The following is a 13,633-nucleotide window of genomic DNA, read 5'->3' as shown; positions in this document are numbered from 1 at the left end:
TTTTCCCCAAACATTTTCCAGCCCCTTCTGGGGGATCCTGAGGCATTTCCAGGCCATATTAGATATATAATCTCTAAAGCATGTTTTGGGTCTACCCTGGGGCTTCCAACCAGCTGAAAGACCTCCAATGAAAGGTGCTAGGAGGCATCCTAATCAGATTCCCCAACCCCCTCTTTTGACACGTAGGCTTTATACCAAATCATTCTTAGTCTGGCCTCTTCCCTGTAATCAATTTGCCTTGTAAGGTATAGAACCAAACCAAAGGCCAAACAAAACAGAAAGGGGTTGCAGGCAGGGCTGAAGGAGAGCCATGCTGAAGCCTAGGCCTTCTATGTACTTGGGACTACAAGCCCAGGTGCTCAAGAATTTAACTAATTTTAGTGTTTACAGTTGTAAAGGAATCAAAAAATCAACATGTACATTGCCAACACAAAAAAACACGTAGAGATCACATGTGAGGAAGAACATAGGGTGTGCAAACTTTGAGGCAGGGAGTTTCCTTTCTGCCACTGATGTAAAATGCATGCTTGATCTCTCAGTGGATATTTTGACAGCACTCGTAGACTAGCTGTGCTTCAGCAGGGTAATGTTAACATGGCAAGTAATGGCAAAAGTAACGAGTGATCATAGCTAGACAGACGAGGAGGATGGTTCGCTGCCCCTGCTGTGGTTGCTCTGCCTCCCTTTTGGCTAATCAAAACAAGACTGCAAAAGAAGGCAATAGGTGTGTTCACAGTTCCCCTGGAAACTGTAATAGCCACAGTAATAATGGTAAAAGATATTATTGGCACTGTCAATGTTTCACCAGGGTATATAGTAAATCTAGTATCCTGACATGTCTCTACTTGCTAGCTTCTTGTATATTTATGCTTGAGTGGACAGCAAACATGAGCTGGAAGAAGAAACATGAAACAGCTTTGTCTCTTAAGACACTCTGGACACCAAACTGCAATCCCGCACTGGAAATTGATATCAAATTACAAATTCAGTCCTGCACCATGAGATTTAGACATTTCATCTCCTATGAATAGCCTAAATCAGATATTGCACACAAGTGAACAAGCTCAAGCAATAGCGGTCCACAAGAAACAAGTCTTCAATGGTAAAAAAAACAAGAACATCAAAAAAAAAAAAAAGATGTTGAAATTGGAGAGTGACAAGAGGAACTGGGTTGCAGTGTTGAAAATATCATGTGGCAAAATTTTAAAGAAAATAAATTAGAATAATGAGGCAAAGACAATGTCAGGGGATAGTTTATTTACTTAAGGGCTGCCAACTCTCATGCTTTTGGTATGAGACGGAGGCTTCAATATCATGTCAAATATAAAAACAAATATGTCAAGCAAAAGCCAAAGTAAACAATAAAGATGTGGCACTTTCTGTCCTATTTGTAGTGCAGATTAAAAGCCATATTGACAATAGAAATTTGCAAACAACAATAGGAATCAAAGCATGTATTCACAGAAGTTACACACTTTATTCAAGTAACTGAAAACAGAAAAGGAAACCAAACTCACTGAAAAAATATAATATTAGATTTGAGTATCAGCACCAAGCATATAAAAACATTAAATTAAGGAATTTGTACAAGCACATTAGAAAATGTACATTTTTTTATGTACATGAAACATCTAATGTTTCAAACATTAAATGAAGAGCCTGGAAAAACTATTTTTATTAAGGCTGCACATAATTGGCAGCACAAAGTATTGATTTTTGCTTTCCGCCAAGTCCAGTGATTATATTTCTCTTATTCTACTGGATGTGGCTTTTGATCCAGTGTTAACGACAGTGTGTCAGGGCCAATGTAGGTAAATGAAAAAGGATCACAAACTGGGGAAAGAGTAATGGTGTGAAAAAAAAAATTCCAGCCATTCAGTGACCAGCGGATGTGTTATTTCTTTGTAATTAGATTTGTGTGGGGTAATGAAGACAAAATAATTTAAATAATCATTATAAAATTATGTATGTACTTGTTTGCAATTACTAAAAAACAGGCCTTAAAAACTGAAATATTTGGGAGAATGTGTCGAAATATGGGATCATGGAAATGACAGCAAACCTTCACTTTATCCCCACAGTATGAAGCCAAAGTTAGCAGGATCAAACAAAGCGCTTCCATTGTCCTCTGTAGGTGATCTGTCCTGGGCTCATTTTGGGTGTAGCTTGGGGGCTCAGTGGCCTGCTGAGAATGCAATGTCATCCATCATAGTTAATGCTTAGGTTCATAAACATGTCAAGTTAACCTTGACCATCCCTCTTCCCTGGAAAATTAGGATTCAGAATTAATCTCCTATAGTCAGAAAAGAAGTTCCAATACTGTCAAGATGACAAGAAAAGATGCCTTAGGGGAAATTAAGAGACAAGATAAGAATAACAAGTAATGCCTTCCACTTGAGTGAAATAACACAGCTCCTCCCTCTTGAACGGAAGACATTATCCTTTTCTCTACCTTGCCTAGATGTTTTTTTAACATCCAGTGGCAGAATAAGGGAAGCTTTGGGAATTATCTTCATTTTTGTTTAAATGTGTGTTCAAACATTATTCAGTCTTCATCTGAGTTATGGTAATGAAAAAACACATTGTATTTTAGCTAATAACACACAAATCATTGTATTGGTGTAGCCATACTCAATATATTATTAAAATATCAATTATGACAGTGGAAGACATGGGCAAAAAATTAACTGGTGTCAAAAGGTAGTAAACCTGTAGTAAACTTCAATGAAACAAGATTGGAGATGTGTGTTGATTCATCAAAAGTACTTAAACATATTGAGTTTGCTGTTCACAAGAAGCATCTAGTGATGTGATTTATGCCTAGCAAAAGACAAACCTCAGAACTTACAATAAAGAATTCTTGATTGGCATAAAGCTGGAAAGGGTCACAAAATAATTTCAAATAAATTTTAGATATATACATTTGTTCACAGTCTGACAAACTGTCTTTAGATGTAGATTATTTATTTCTGTGGTTACTATTCCTACAAGAGGTCGTCGACCTCAGTAGTGGGTCCTCTTCCACAGAGCCTGCCATGTTGGTGTCCTTGGAAAGACATTTTGTAGGCAGAAGCTTCTCTCTGACAAAAAATACATCACATGAATGCCAGAAGTTTGTCAAAGAGCACCTTGACACACCCCAATGCCACTAGGAAAATATTTTGTGGATTGATGAAATTAAGAACATGTAGTACTATGTGTGCAGTAAAAAGGAACTGCATACCAACATGCAAACATCATCCCAAGGGTGATGTCTATTGAATGGAGCATCATGATTTGGGGTTGCTTTGCTGCAACTGGGCCTGGACAAGTTCAAGGTGTAAAGGTATGTTACAAGACAATGTTAGCGTGGCTCTCCACCAGTAAAAGCTCAGTAAAAGCTGATTGCAGGAGGACAATGACTGTTAACATAAGTGTAAATAAAAAAACAGAACAACTTGAAACAAAGATGATCCTCCTGTTGGAGTGCAAATACTTGGGGATTCACCACAAATTAGTTAGAAATGAAGGAGCCTCTTGGATGAAATGTGAAACATCTTTTAAGAGTCTACTGCTGAACCAATTCCAGTTGCTTCAGACTCAATGTTTGTTTCATAGACTATGAGGATCAGATCATATTTTATTCCAAAAGGGTCACTTGTTTTTCATGTCAATGTGTGTATATATATATATATATATATATATATATATATTCCTGTCACCAGGTTAATTGATTTCTCACATTGTTATAGCTTCCAGCGCTGTTGATTCATTTTATTATGGTTTAGACAACTTGCCAACACTCAAATCTTACCTGAGATAGGTCCATTACAGTAATCCATCACAGCTAACTTCATGGTGGTCTTTATTTTGTTAGTAACTGTATGCTACTGAACCTTTCAATGGTATAGCAGTGAAAAAAGGTTGAATGTTTAATAAAAAGTTATGAAAAATGTTCAAGTGCATTAACATAACACTTTCTATCATCTCACTTCCATCCCCCCTTTTTCCCCTTTGTTCTAGGTCTGTGATGCAGTGGCTAAACAGGGTTCAGTCCTTCCTCTACTGCAATGAGAATGGGTTCTGGGGGACGTTCTTGGAGAGCCAAAGGACATGCGTGTGCCACACGGGCGTCACCCTGTGCCAGAGACCCATCCCTTGTGTCATAGGTGGCAACAACAGCTGTGCCATGTGTAGCTTGGCCAACATCTCACAATGTGGCTCCTGCAACAAGGGCTACAAGTTGTATCGTGGTCGTTGTGAGCCCCAGAATGTGGATTCAGAACGTAGTGAGCAGTTCATCAGCTTTGAAACTGATTTGGACTTTCAGGACCTGGAACTGAAATACCTGTTACAGAAAATGGATTCACGACTGTACATTCACACTACTTTCATCAGTAATGAGATCCGCCTAGAGACATTCTTTGACCCTCGATGGCGCAAGCGCATGTCTCTGACTCTCAAAAGTAACAAAAATCGGATGGACTACCTCCACATGATAATCGGTCTATCGATGAAGATTTGCCAGATGCGAAATAGCAGTATTGACCCCATGTTCTTCGTCTACGTCAACCCATTCAGTGGCAGTCACTCAGAAGGCTGGAGCATGCCATTTGGTGAACACGGTTACCCACGCTGGGAAAAAGTGCGACTGCAGAATTCCCAGTGCTTCAACTGGACTCTCCTGCTTGGCAACCGGTGGAAGACCTTCTTTGAGACGGTGCACATCTACCTTCGTAGCCGTGCTAAGATCCCAACTGGTCTACGCAATGATACAGGACAGGGTCCAGTGGATCTTGGGGACCCTAACAAACGCCAGATCTACATCAAAATATCTGATATCCAAGTTTTTGGCTACAGCCTGCGCTTTAATGCCGACTTGCTTCGTAGTGCTGTGCAGCAGGTGAACCAGTCGTACACACAAGGAACTCAGTTCTACTCATCCTCATCTGTTATGCTCCTGCTACTGGACATTAGGGATCGGATTAACCGCCTAGCCCCTCCATCTGCACCTGGCAAACCCCAACTGGACCTCTTCTCTTGTATGCTAAAGCATAGGCTCAAGCTCAACAACAGCGAGATGATTCGAGTTAATCATGCCTTGGACATGTACAGCACAGAAATACTGAAACAGTCAGATCACCTGACTGCTAAACTCTGTTGAACATAATGGCATTAACACAAGGACAGCAAACTAAACACAAACACCCAACAAATGAACTATAAGGGGATAATAATCTAAATTTTCTTTTCTCTTTCTCATTTTTGGACCTTTTCTGCCTTTTGATGTAATATTAACTTTGTAAGCATAATTCTTAAAGAGAAAAAGGGAAAGCAGTGATGAAAAGCATTTCAGGAAGATAAAGAAGATTAATGGAAAAAAACTCTAAGGACTGTATCATATTTGTCCCAGCATGTCTATCATTCCCTAAAAGAACTTAAAAGAGAGAGGGAGAAAAAATAAATATAAAATGTATGTACTGGTGAAAAAGAGGCCTTGATTTTAGTCAGAAGGATAAAAGGTTATATGTGAAACTGCCATTCTTTACTGAGAAAAAAACAAACATTTTTAAGCGATTAATGACATAACACAAGGGCAGACAAGATATACTTTTATTTCAGCATATGTGCAAAATATTTCAGACATAATGGACATTTTAATATCAAAGATGTTTATACATTGTAAGGATTAAATAGCCCTAGTGAGTAAGTAGTCAACACATTACTGAAGAATCTTTATTATATTTCAAACCCACAGTGAATCTGCATTGCTCTTTGTAAGTTATGAGGCACTCTGTCATTGTTCTGACACATAAGGCACACAGCAGGGCAGTAATGGATAGTCATGTCAAATAACAAAAGCCAGCTGTTTATATATACATATATATGTGGGTGAATGTGTGCATATGTGTGCGTGTGCAAGTGTGCGCATACCTTTTTTTGGCTTGATGCTTATTGCTGTTCGTTAATTGAATGTGTCATTTGAGATTGACTCCAGTCTAAGCTGAATCTTGCATTTGGATTGCTTCTTCCCGTGTTTGAAATTCAAGCTGTGTTTTTCACAAGGCAGTACCTCCTGGTGCGTGAGTGCAATATTGTGGTCTGAAGATTTAACAATCAATGCTATTTTGTACAGCTTTGCAAAATGTACATGTTGTGACTGCTGATTTGTGGAGCTTTTCGGCACCAAGAGCAAAATGTAAACATTCATTGTTCAGGCACATTTGCAAGACAACTTAAAGCCATACACTTCCCTGAGGTAGACATAAGACATCTAATTCATTCATGTGTCACTTAGTACTTCATAACATGGACAAAAAGAAGTTCCATTTACATGTTTTTGTTTTATCCTCTCACTTGATTTCATAAAATAACACAACAAAAAGGCTGATGACAAGAGAGGGCATTTCATATAGAGTGAGAATTGTTTTTAAGGCCATTGAATTTTGATGTCACAGGAAAAAAAAAGGAGAAATTGTTATATTAAAGCTTAAACTACCATTTTGGCAGTGATTAATCTATAAGCTCTCATGTCCACATGTAAAAAATGTCTGTTTGTCTTTCCAGATATCAAATTAACAGTTTTTCTGCATGTTGGAGGAAACACTACTACACCACATCCAATCAAAAGTTTTATATTGATTTGATGTTTTAAAAAAGTATTCATTTTTTATCAAAATTCAAGATGTTCACCTCCAGTGAATAACATTAAATGGATTTAAAAGTTTTAGTTGCCAAAGTTTCCTGCAACAATGGAAGTTATAGGCCTTGAAAGTTAATGCAAACAATTCCTACAGGTTCTCTAACTTTTGTTGAATATAAACTGGAACAAACTCTGTTACGACACAATCTGATTTATTATTAGAACAACACCGTACTGCTGGAAGATGTATTTTATAGTGCTATCAGAAAAAAATGATAAGAAAAAGGTAAGTAACAAAGTATGAAAGACAGGACACTTGGTCAGGAATTCATCTCACAGCAAGATAATGAGCAAAAAGATGAGAAATGGTTGCTTCACATGATGGAGGATCATTACAGTCTCCAGACTATCCCATCAAGTTGGTCTCGGATGATTGGACAGGGTGTGATAGCATACAAACTTCAATGTGAGATATTTGTGGGATAACTTCTGCAACATTATTGGAATGAGCTGTTCAAACAATTCTACACATTTGCATTGTGCAATGAACAATGATTATGTTCAATGAGTCATTTTTTGGATTAAATTTAGGATTTAGGATTTAGGATTCCAGGGAAAAAAAATTACACAGACATTAGTTTTAGTTTTACGTTTGAAAACTGAGGTGTTGTAAAACTTTTGACATGTAGTGTACGTGGTTTGGTCACACTTAATTTGATTAATCCGGTGCTGACGCTATTGCCGATGACTTTTTGTAGGTCTAATCCATCACTTGCATGTTTGTTCACAACAAGAAAGGCAAAGTCCCCCATGTTGAACAAACTCGCTGTCCTGGCCATACATGGGTTCAAATACTAGAATAAGGGAAACTTTGTATTTGCTGCTGGAAAACCCAACCTCTAGAAAAAACTTTGATCCAATATAAAAGCTGCCAACCCATATGCAAGCTTTTTAGAATAACATCTAAAAACCCACACTTTTCCAGTTGTCCTTCTTGTTTCTATATGGCTGTAGTATCTTGATGTAGCTATAGTTTGGATGCATTTGTATTATTTTTTTATTTGATTTTGTTTGAAAAAAAGTTTTGTTCTTTTTACTGTGATAAGATTACTTGTGGGGTAAGCTGTAAGCAGAGGCACATAATATTTCTGGGGACAACCATATTGAGTTGTGACATAAATGTGGGTGAGAAAAACAATGGAGCTGGAAACCAGGTTTCGAATTCTTCAAACAATTCAACACCTCTTGAATATAGTGGTCAAAATTAGGGCAATGATTGAAGCAACAGGCCAGGAGCAAAACCTTTGGGACGTACCTTAGGTACTTCACTTTTCTTCACTTTTGGCAGGTTTTCTTACTATCCCATCAGTCTATACTCAATAACCCATAATGACTAATACAAATGTGTTTTGGGGGATTTTTCTAGATATATTGAAAAACAAAACTAAATTTGTTGTGGGACTCCAAATTGTGGTCAGCTGCATCCTGTGTGATTTAATTATCCTTGAAATGATTCTAGACTTTGAAGAACATTGGAGTCCACCTGTGGGAAATGGAGTTGATTGGACATAGTTAAGGAAGGAACACATCTGTGTATAAAAGGTTCCCACAATTCAAAGGGTAAGGCGGGACAAAAAGGCAAGCCATGAAGTCCAAGGAGCTCGGTGCAGACCTTCACAATACAACTGGGGTGAGGCAAAGATCAGGACAATGGAATCAACCATTTCCAGGAGCTTAGTGGCCTTAATAATTGTGATTGGACTCGTCCAGCCAAAATGACTGACCAAGGACACAACAATCACTCTACTAGAGCTTCAGGAGTTCTCCAGAGATGGAAGAATCTGCTGGAAGGACAACCACCACAACACCACTCTGTCAATCAGGCCTTTATGGTAGAGTGCCTGGAAAAAAGCCTCTTTGATTAAAAGGCATATGACAACATGATTGATGAGACAAAAATGTAACCCTTTGGGCAAAACTCCAAGCAAAATGCCCCGACAAACACCAGACATCACTCTTCACCTCTAATACCTATGGTGAAGCATGGCATCGCGCTATATGCCTGCTTCTCAGCAGCAGGGAAAAAGACACTGGTCAGCATTTTGTAAAGGATGGATGTTACCAAATACAGGGAAGTCCTTGAAGAAAATAAACTCCAATGTACAGTTGAGGTGACAGGTTAGCTTTCCGCAACTGTGGTCCAAAGGATACAGTCAAGACAACACCAGGGTGACTTCGGGACGACTCTCTGACTGCCCTTGAGTGGCCCAGGCTTTTACTCCACAGAACATCTGTGGAACGATCTCAAGATGACATTTCAGATTCTTTCCATCCAATCTGATGGAGCTTGAAAGGATCTGCCAGGAAGATTTATACAAACTGCCTAAATACAGGTGTGCAAAGCTTGTAGAGACTTACCCAATGAGACTCAAATCAATATTTGCTGGAAACTGAGCTTTTACAAAGTACTGAATTAAGGTTCTGAATAATTTTGTAAATTACATTATTAAATTCATGATTATAAATAAATTTGTGAAAAAGGGGAGAAAAAAGCATGTTTTTACTCTTTGCCACTATGGGTTATTGAGTGTAAATTGATTTACAATTATATGTGAAATACAATAAAGTGTAGACGGAGCAAAAAATATTAATACCTTTTGAAATCACTGCAGCTTTGTCAGCTGCAAAATTTGCTGCATCCACAGTTTTAAGAGATGTGCATCCTCACCAATGTTGTAGGCAAACAGAAACATATATTGTGTGACCATGAGTATCCTTATGATTTATTTTAATGTTGTTAGTCTTTTTGAGAACCCCTTTTGATGCTTGAAAGCTCCTTTATGAAAAACATCAGTTACTCATTAAGTAACTACATTTTATCTCAACAAAATCTAATGCATTTCTGGTTATTCTGTATTTTTGCCAAATTAGTATCTTCGGTGTATATGTTATAACATATGTCCTGATGCTTAGCTTGTCCGGCTCAGCTCCATGTTGTGAAATCAAACTCACAGTACACAGTACTTACTTCAGTCCTCATCTTTGTAAGGTTAATAGCTCAGTATCTTTACAGTTGCTTTCAAAGTGTGTCGAGTCATCACTGAGGTGCTATTGTTTCAAATGTGTAAAGGATGACAGCCCTGCTCGGAAGTTAGCAGCAAGGGAAGAGGGCGTATGGCCTGGTGGATAAGATTAAAATCAACTGTATTGTGACCAGTGCATCTACTTGGGTGAGATTGTAGGTCCCTATACACCAGCTTATCTGCAGGTCAGACATAATGGTAGCTGCTAGCAGCTTCAAAATTCCAAGGTACTGTATTGTTGGAGTTTATCAGGCTCAGTGATGAATTTCAAGCTCATTAGCTTGCTTATGCTACCACTGTAGCAGTTAACACTTTTGAAAACATGTTAGCATCCATTGCATTACCGCTGTAACATTTGCATGCCAACGGTATCTCCTAAAGGATTTGTTTTAGCTGATTTAGAGCTAATTCCAAAATACTGAAGCTAAGCCCAACAAGCCTGGGATGGCCATAATCCTGTAATCAATAGAAATGCAGTAAATAGGGGAAATGATTTTTCTGCAACAGCATTGTAGTATCCAAATTAATTTGAACCATGTTAAAATAATAATAAGGATGAACAAGCTATTATTATTTTTATTATTATTATTATGATTATTATGATTATTATTTTTATTAAAGTGCCTGTTATCTATCCCTTTAACATGTTTAAAGCTGGAGAAATATTTAGATGCTACACAGGAGTGACACTCAATTTGCTCCAGGATATAAGACCATACATGATCAAATACAAACTTTTCATCTCCTCCTGAGGACGAAGGTTCAGGGGAGGCTTGTGCATGTGGGGAGGTCGACCACCAGACAAAAACAAAGAATGACTTGTAGTAATGGTGGATCTTTTTGTCCCTTGTTGTACAATATATCTGTAAATATCAACTCTGTTACAGTAACAAAGCTCTGCTACAGTAACAATATTATAAAAATATAAAAAGTACTGAAAGGAAAGACAAAGACTACTTCAAAAAAAAGCCCTCCATTTGAGTACATTAGCACAAAGAACAGGGCACCCATGTCTTATGTATGTAATTAGATTCATGACAATTTATGACTGTTTTTATATTGTCAAAACATGCTGTACATTATTTAGTTTTGAGCCACCTGCAAGGTCAATAAAACAAGCACATTTACTCGTATGGCATTATGCTACCACAGTGTTGCTTACATGTATCCATGACTATGTCTGAAGATTTTTACACCTAATACCTTGCCTATGTACTTTTTTGCTCAGAGATCATTATATCAGCTTATTTCAAATGAATGTTTCATATAATAATCTATTTCTCATTAAAATGCTATATTTAATAAGAAGAGCAAGGCTCGTTTTTGCCATTTGTTTATAGAAACCACATAAGTATGTACAGTAGTACAGCACTAACTCAGTGTAGATTATTTTCCCAAATCCTAAAACCCAAATAATGTGTCCTGGCATTGTCAAAATACCTTCTCTTAACTACGGTGTCTGCTTCTACAGAGGATTTTCACTGTGAGCATTATCCCTGTCCCTGACATGTTGATAACAAAGATTTCTTCCATGACCAGGTAGTTCTTTCTGTGGTTTGACATTTTATTGTTTGATGCATGCAATGCAGGGACTTATGCTTGTGCTCAAAGATTTGAATCCAGTAAGAGTGTGGCATTCATCACTACAATATTTTGGTAGAACACAGACCCATCACTTATGTATGTCTTCTCACCCACTTAGTCAATTCTTGCTTTTGTCTTTGCTGTACTCCAATAGCCAAAAGCAGTGCTGGTACGAGCTACACAGTGGAATTGTTCTTAGTCTTTAAATTCACATATCAGCCCATGATGTAATGTGAGAGACATGTAAGCTACTACCTGACAACTGCAGCAGCATGGGCCATTGAAATTTACAGGTCAAATAAATTTAGAATTCAGAACCGGTGTTGTATTATGATTTTGATATTTTTGAATATATATACTATATGAATATATATATATATACTTGACATATTGTGCATGGTAAAACAAAGATCCACCGGTCAAAAACATTAATGAAATCATCAAAAACATCTCTGCACCTTTAATTTATTTATGGTAAAATGTCTCTAGGGAAACGGCATCATCACAATAATGGCCATTTAATACTAAGTCAGTGTGGAGAGGTACAATATGAGACACATGCTCAAAGATTATTACAATTCTACCAACAATGATTAATAGAAATTATAAAAATAATGTTAGATGAACAAGGAAGTACAGACAAGACTGCACATTTTTGTGTGTAATTTTTTTGTGTAACTCCATTAACACATACATTAAGATCATATACACACGTTTAAAAAGCAAATTTTTGTGCTGTATCACTGAAGTGTGTTAGTAAATGCCATGTGTGTGATTTGGGAAGTCGTCATTCTCCAAATACTAGGACAAAATCTGTATTACATGAGGAATTGGCTGTTTAAAATCTAGAAAATGGTTAAAAATATAAATAAAAAGTGTAACAGAAGATATTTCACAATTTTCTATAACGCCACACCACTTGCTGGGACAATATGTTAACATAGCTGCTCAGACATTCTGAATTTTGTTACACAGATACAAAGGGCAGCAGATTTTGGAGTTGTGCATGTCAGCCTCTCTGTGGACCCATGCGTGCTACATAACCGTTAGCCTGGCAAGATCTCTCTGCATTTCGGCCTTTACAGAAATCACTTTTTTTTTATCCAAGCCCTCTCTTAGAGCTCTTGATGCAAAAACCATTAACATCATCTTTCACTGACTTCCCACCAGTGAACACTGTCAGTTGTGTTGCTCGGAGTGCCTGGTAAAGCCAAGGGGAACCTTTGTCAGGTACAGGACTTATAGTTTCTGCAGCGATGTGCCACCTTGACCCTCCTCTACAATCCCAGGGCTATAAGCCCTTGTTTGTCTGTCAATAACTTTGTTTTAGCACATGCAATTTAGGTAGTTATTAAATGTGTACATAAAACATCTATATTATTATAAACTTATTTTTCAATTTGTTCATAGATAATATCATAGAATTTCTGTAGATGCACATGCTGTGAATCTACACTGCTGCCACATCCCAAAAGTCATGTGATAAGGGAGGCCAGTTGAGTTCACTGAACTCATTGACATGTTCCTGAAACCGCTTGGAGATGACTTAACTTTGTGGAAGGAGCCAGTAGAAGATGGTAAATTGTGGCCATAAAGAAATGCACATGGTCAGCAAGAGCACCCCGATAGGCTTTGGCATTTGAACAATGATTGAACTGTATTAAGGGGCCCAAAGTGTGCCAAGTAAACATTCCCCACACCATGACACCACCAGCACCAGCCTGGACTGTTGACACGAGGCAGGCTGAGTCCATGGATTCATGCTGTTGATGCCAAATTCTGACCCTGCCATCTGCAGCCTCAGCAGAGATGGAAAGTCATCAGTTTTGGTGAGCCTGTGTCCACTGCGGCCTCAGAATTCTGTTTCTTTCTGTTTCTGACTGGAACCTGATGTCATTTTCTGCAGTTGTAGCCTGTCCACCTTAAGGTTTGACATGTTGTGCATTTTGATGCTCACCACAGTTGTTAAGAGTGGTTCTCTGAGTTCGCGTAGCCTTTTCCGGAATTTCCCAGCTTGGGATGAATAAAGTAAGTATCTATCTATCTATCTATCTTTCTGCCAGCTCCGGGCGTCTGGCAATTATTCCCTGAACTATTTCGTCAACATAGTGTTTCCCTCCACAGAACCGCTGCTCAGTTCATGTTTTTTTGTTTTGTTCTTCACACCATTGTGAGTACTCTAGAGACTATTAGAGGTGAAAATCCCTGGAGATCAGCAGAAATATCTAGCCTGTCTAGCTCAAACAATTGTTCCATTGTTAAACGTTACTGAGGTCACATACTATATTTCCTCTACCTGTGTAATTTCATGCATTGCACTGCTGGCGCATGGTTGGTTGATTGG

At 38.0% G+C, this 13,633-nt stretch overlaps 1 protein-coding gene across 2 annotated transcripts in view; it reads left to right on the top strand.

Annotated features, from left to right (window-relative positions):
- brinp1 (bone morphogenetic protein/retinoic acid inducible neural-specific 1) overlaps positions 1 to 11,240 on the top strand; it is a 130,096-nt gene extending 118,856 nt beyond the window's left edge. For both annotated transcript variants that reach the window (XM_035608874.2, XM_035608873.2), the window contains exon 8: positions 4,003 to 11,240. In XM_035608874.2, coding sequence (XP_035464767.2) covers positions 4,003 to 5,143 — 1,141 coding nt within the window. In that variant the 3' untranslated portion in view covers positions 5,144 to 11,240. The remainder of the gene's footprint in view (positions 1 to 4,002) is intronic.
- Positions 11,241 to 13,633: the final 2,393 nt, after the last annotated feature.

Source organism: Scophthalmus maximus, chromosome 20 (assembly GCF_022379125.1).
Source record: "Scophthalmus maximus strain ysfricsl-2021 chromosome 20, ASM2237912v1, whole genome shotgun sequence".
Classification (NCBI taxonomy): Eukaryota; Metazoa; Chordata; class Actinopteri; order Pleuronectiformes; family Scophthalmidae; genus Scophthalmus; species Scophthalmus maximus.
Note: the sequence above shows the minus strand (reverse complement) of the source record. Positions and strands in the feature narration are given on the sequence as shown.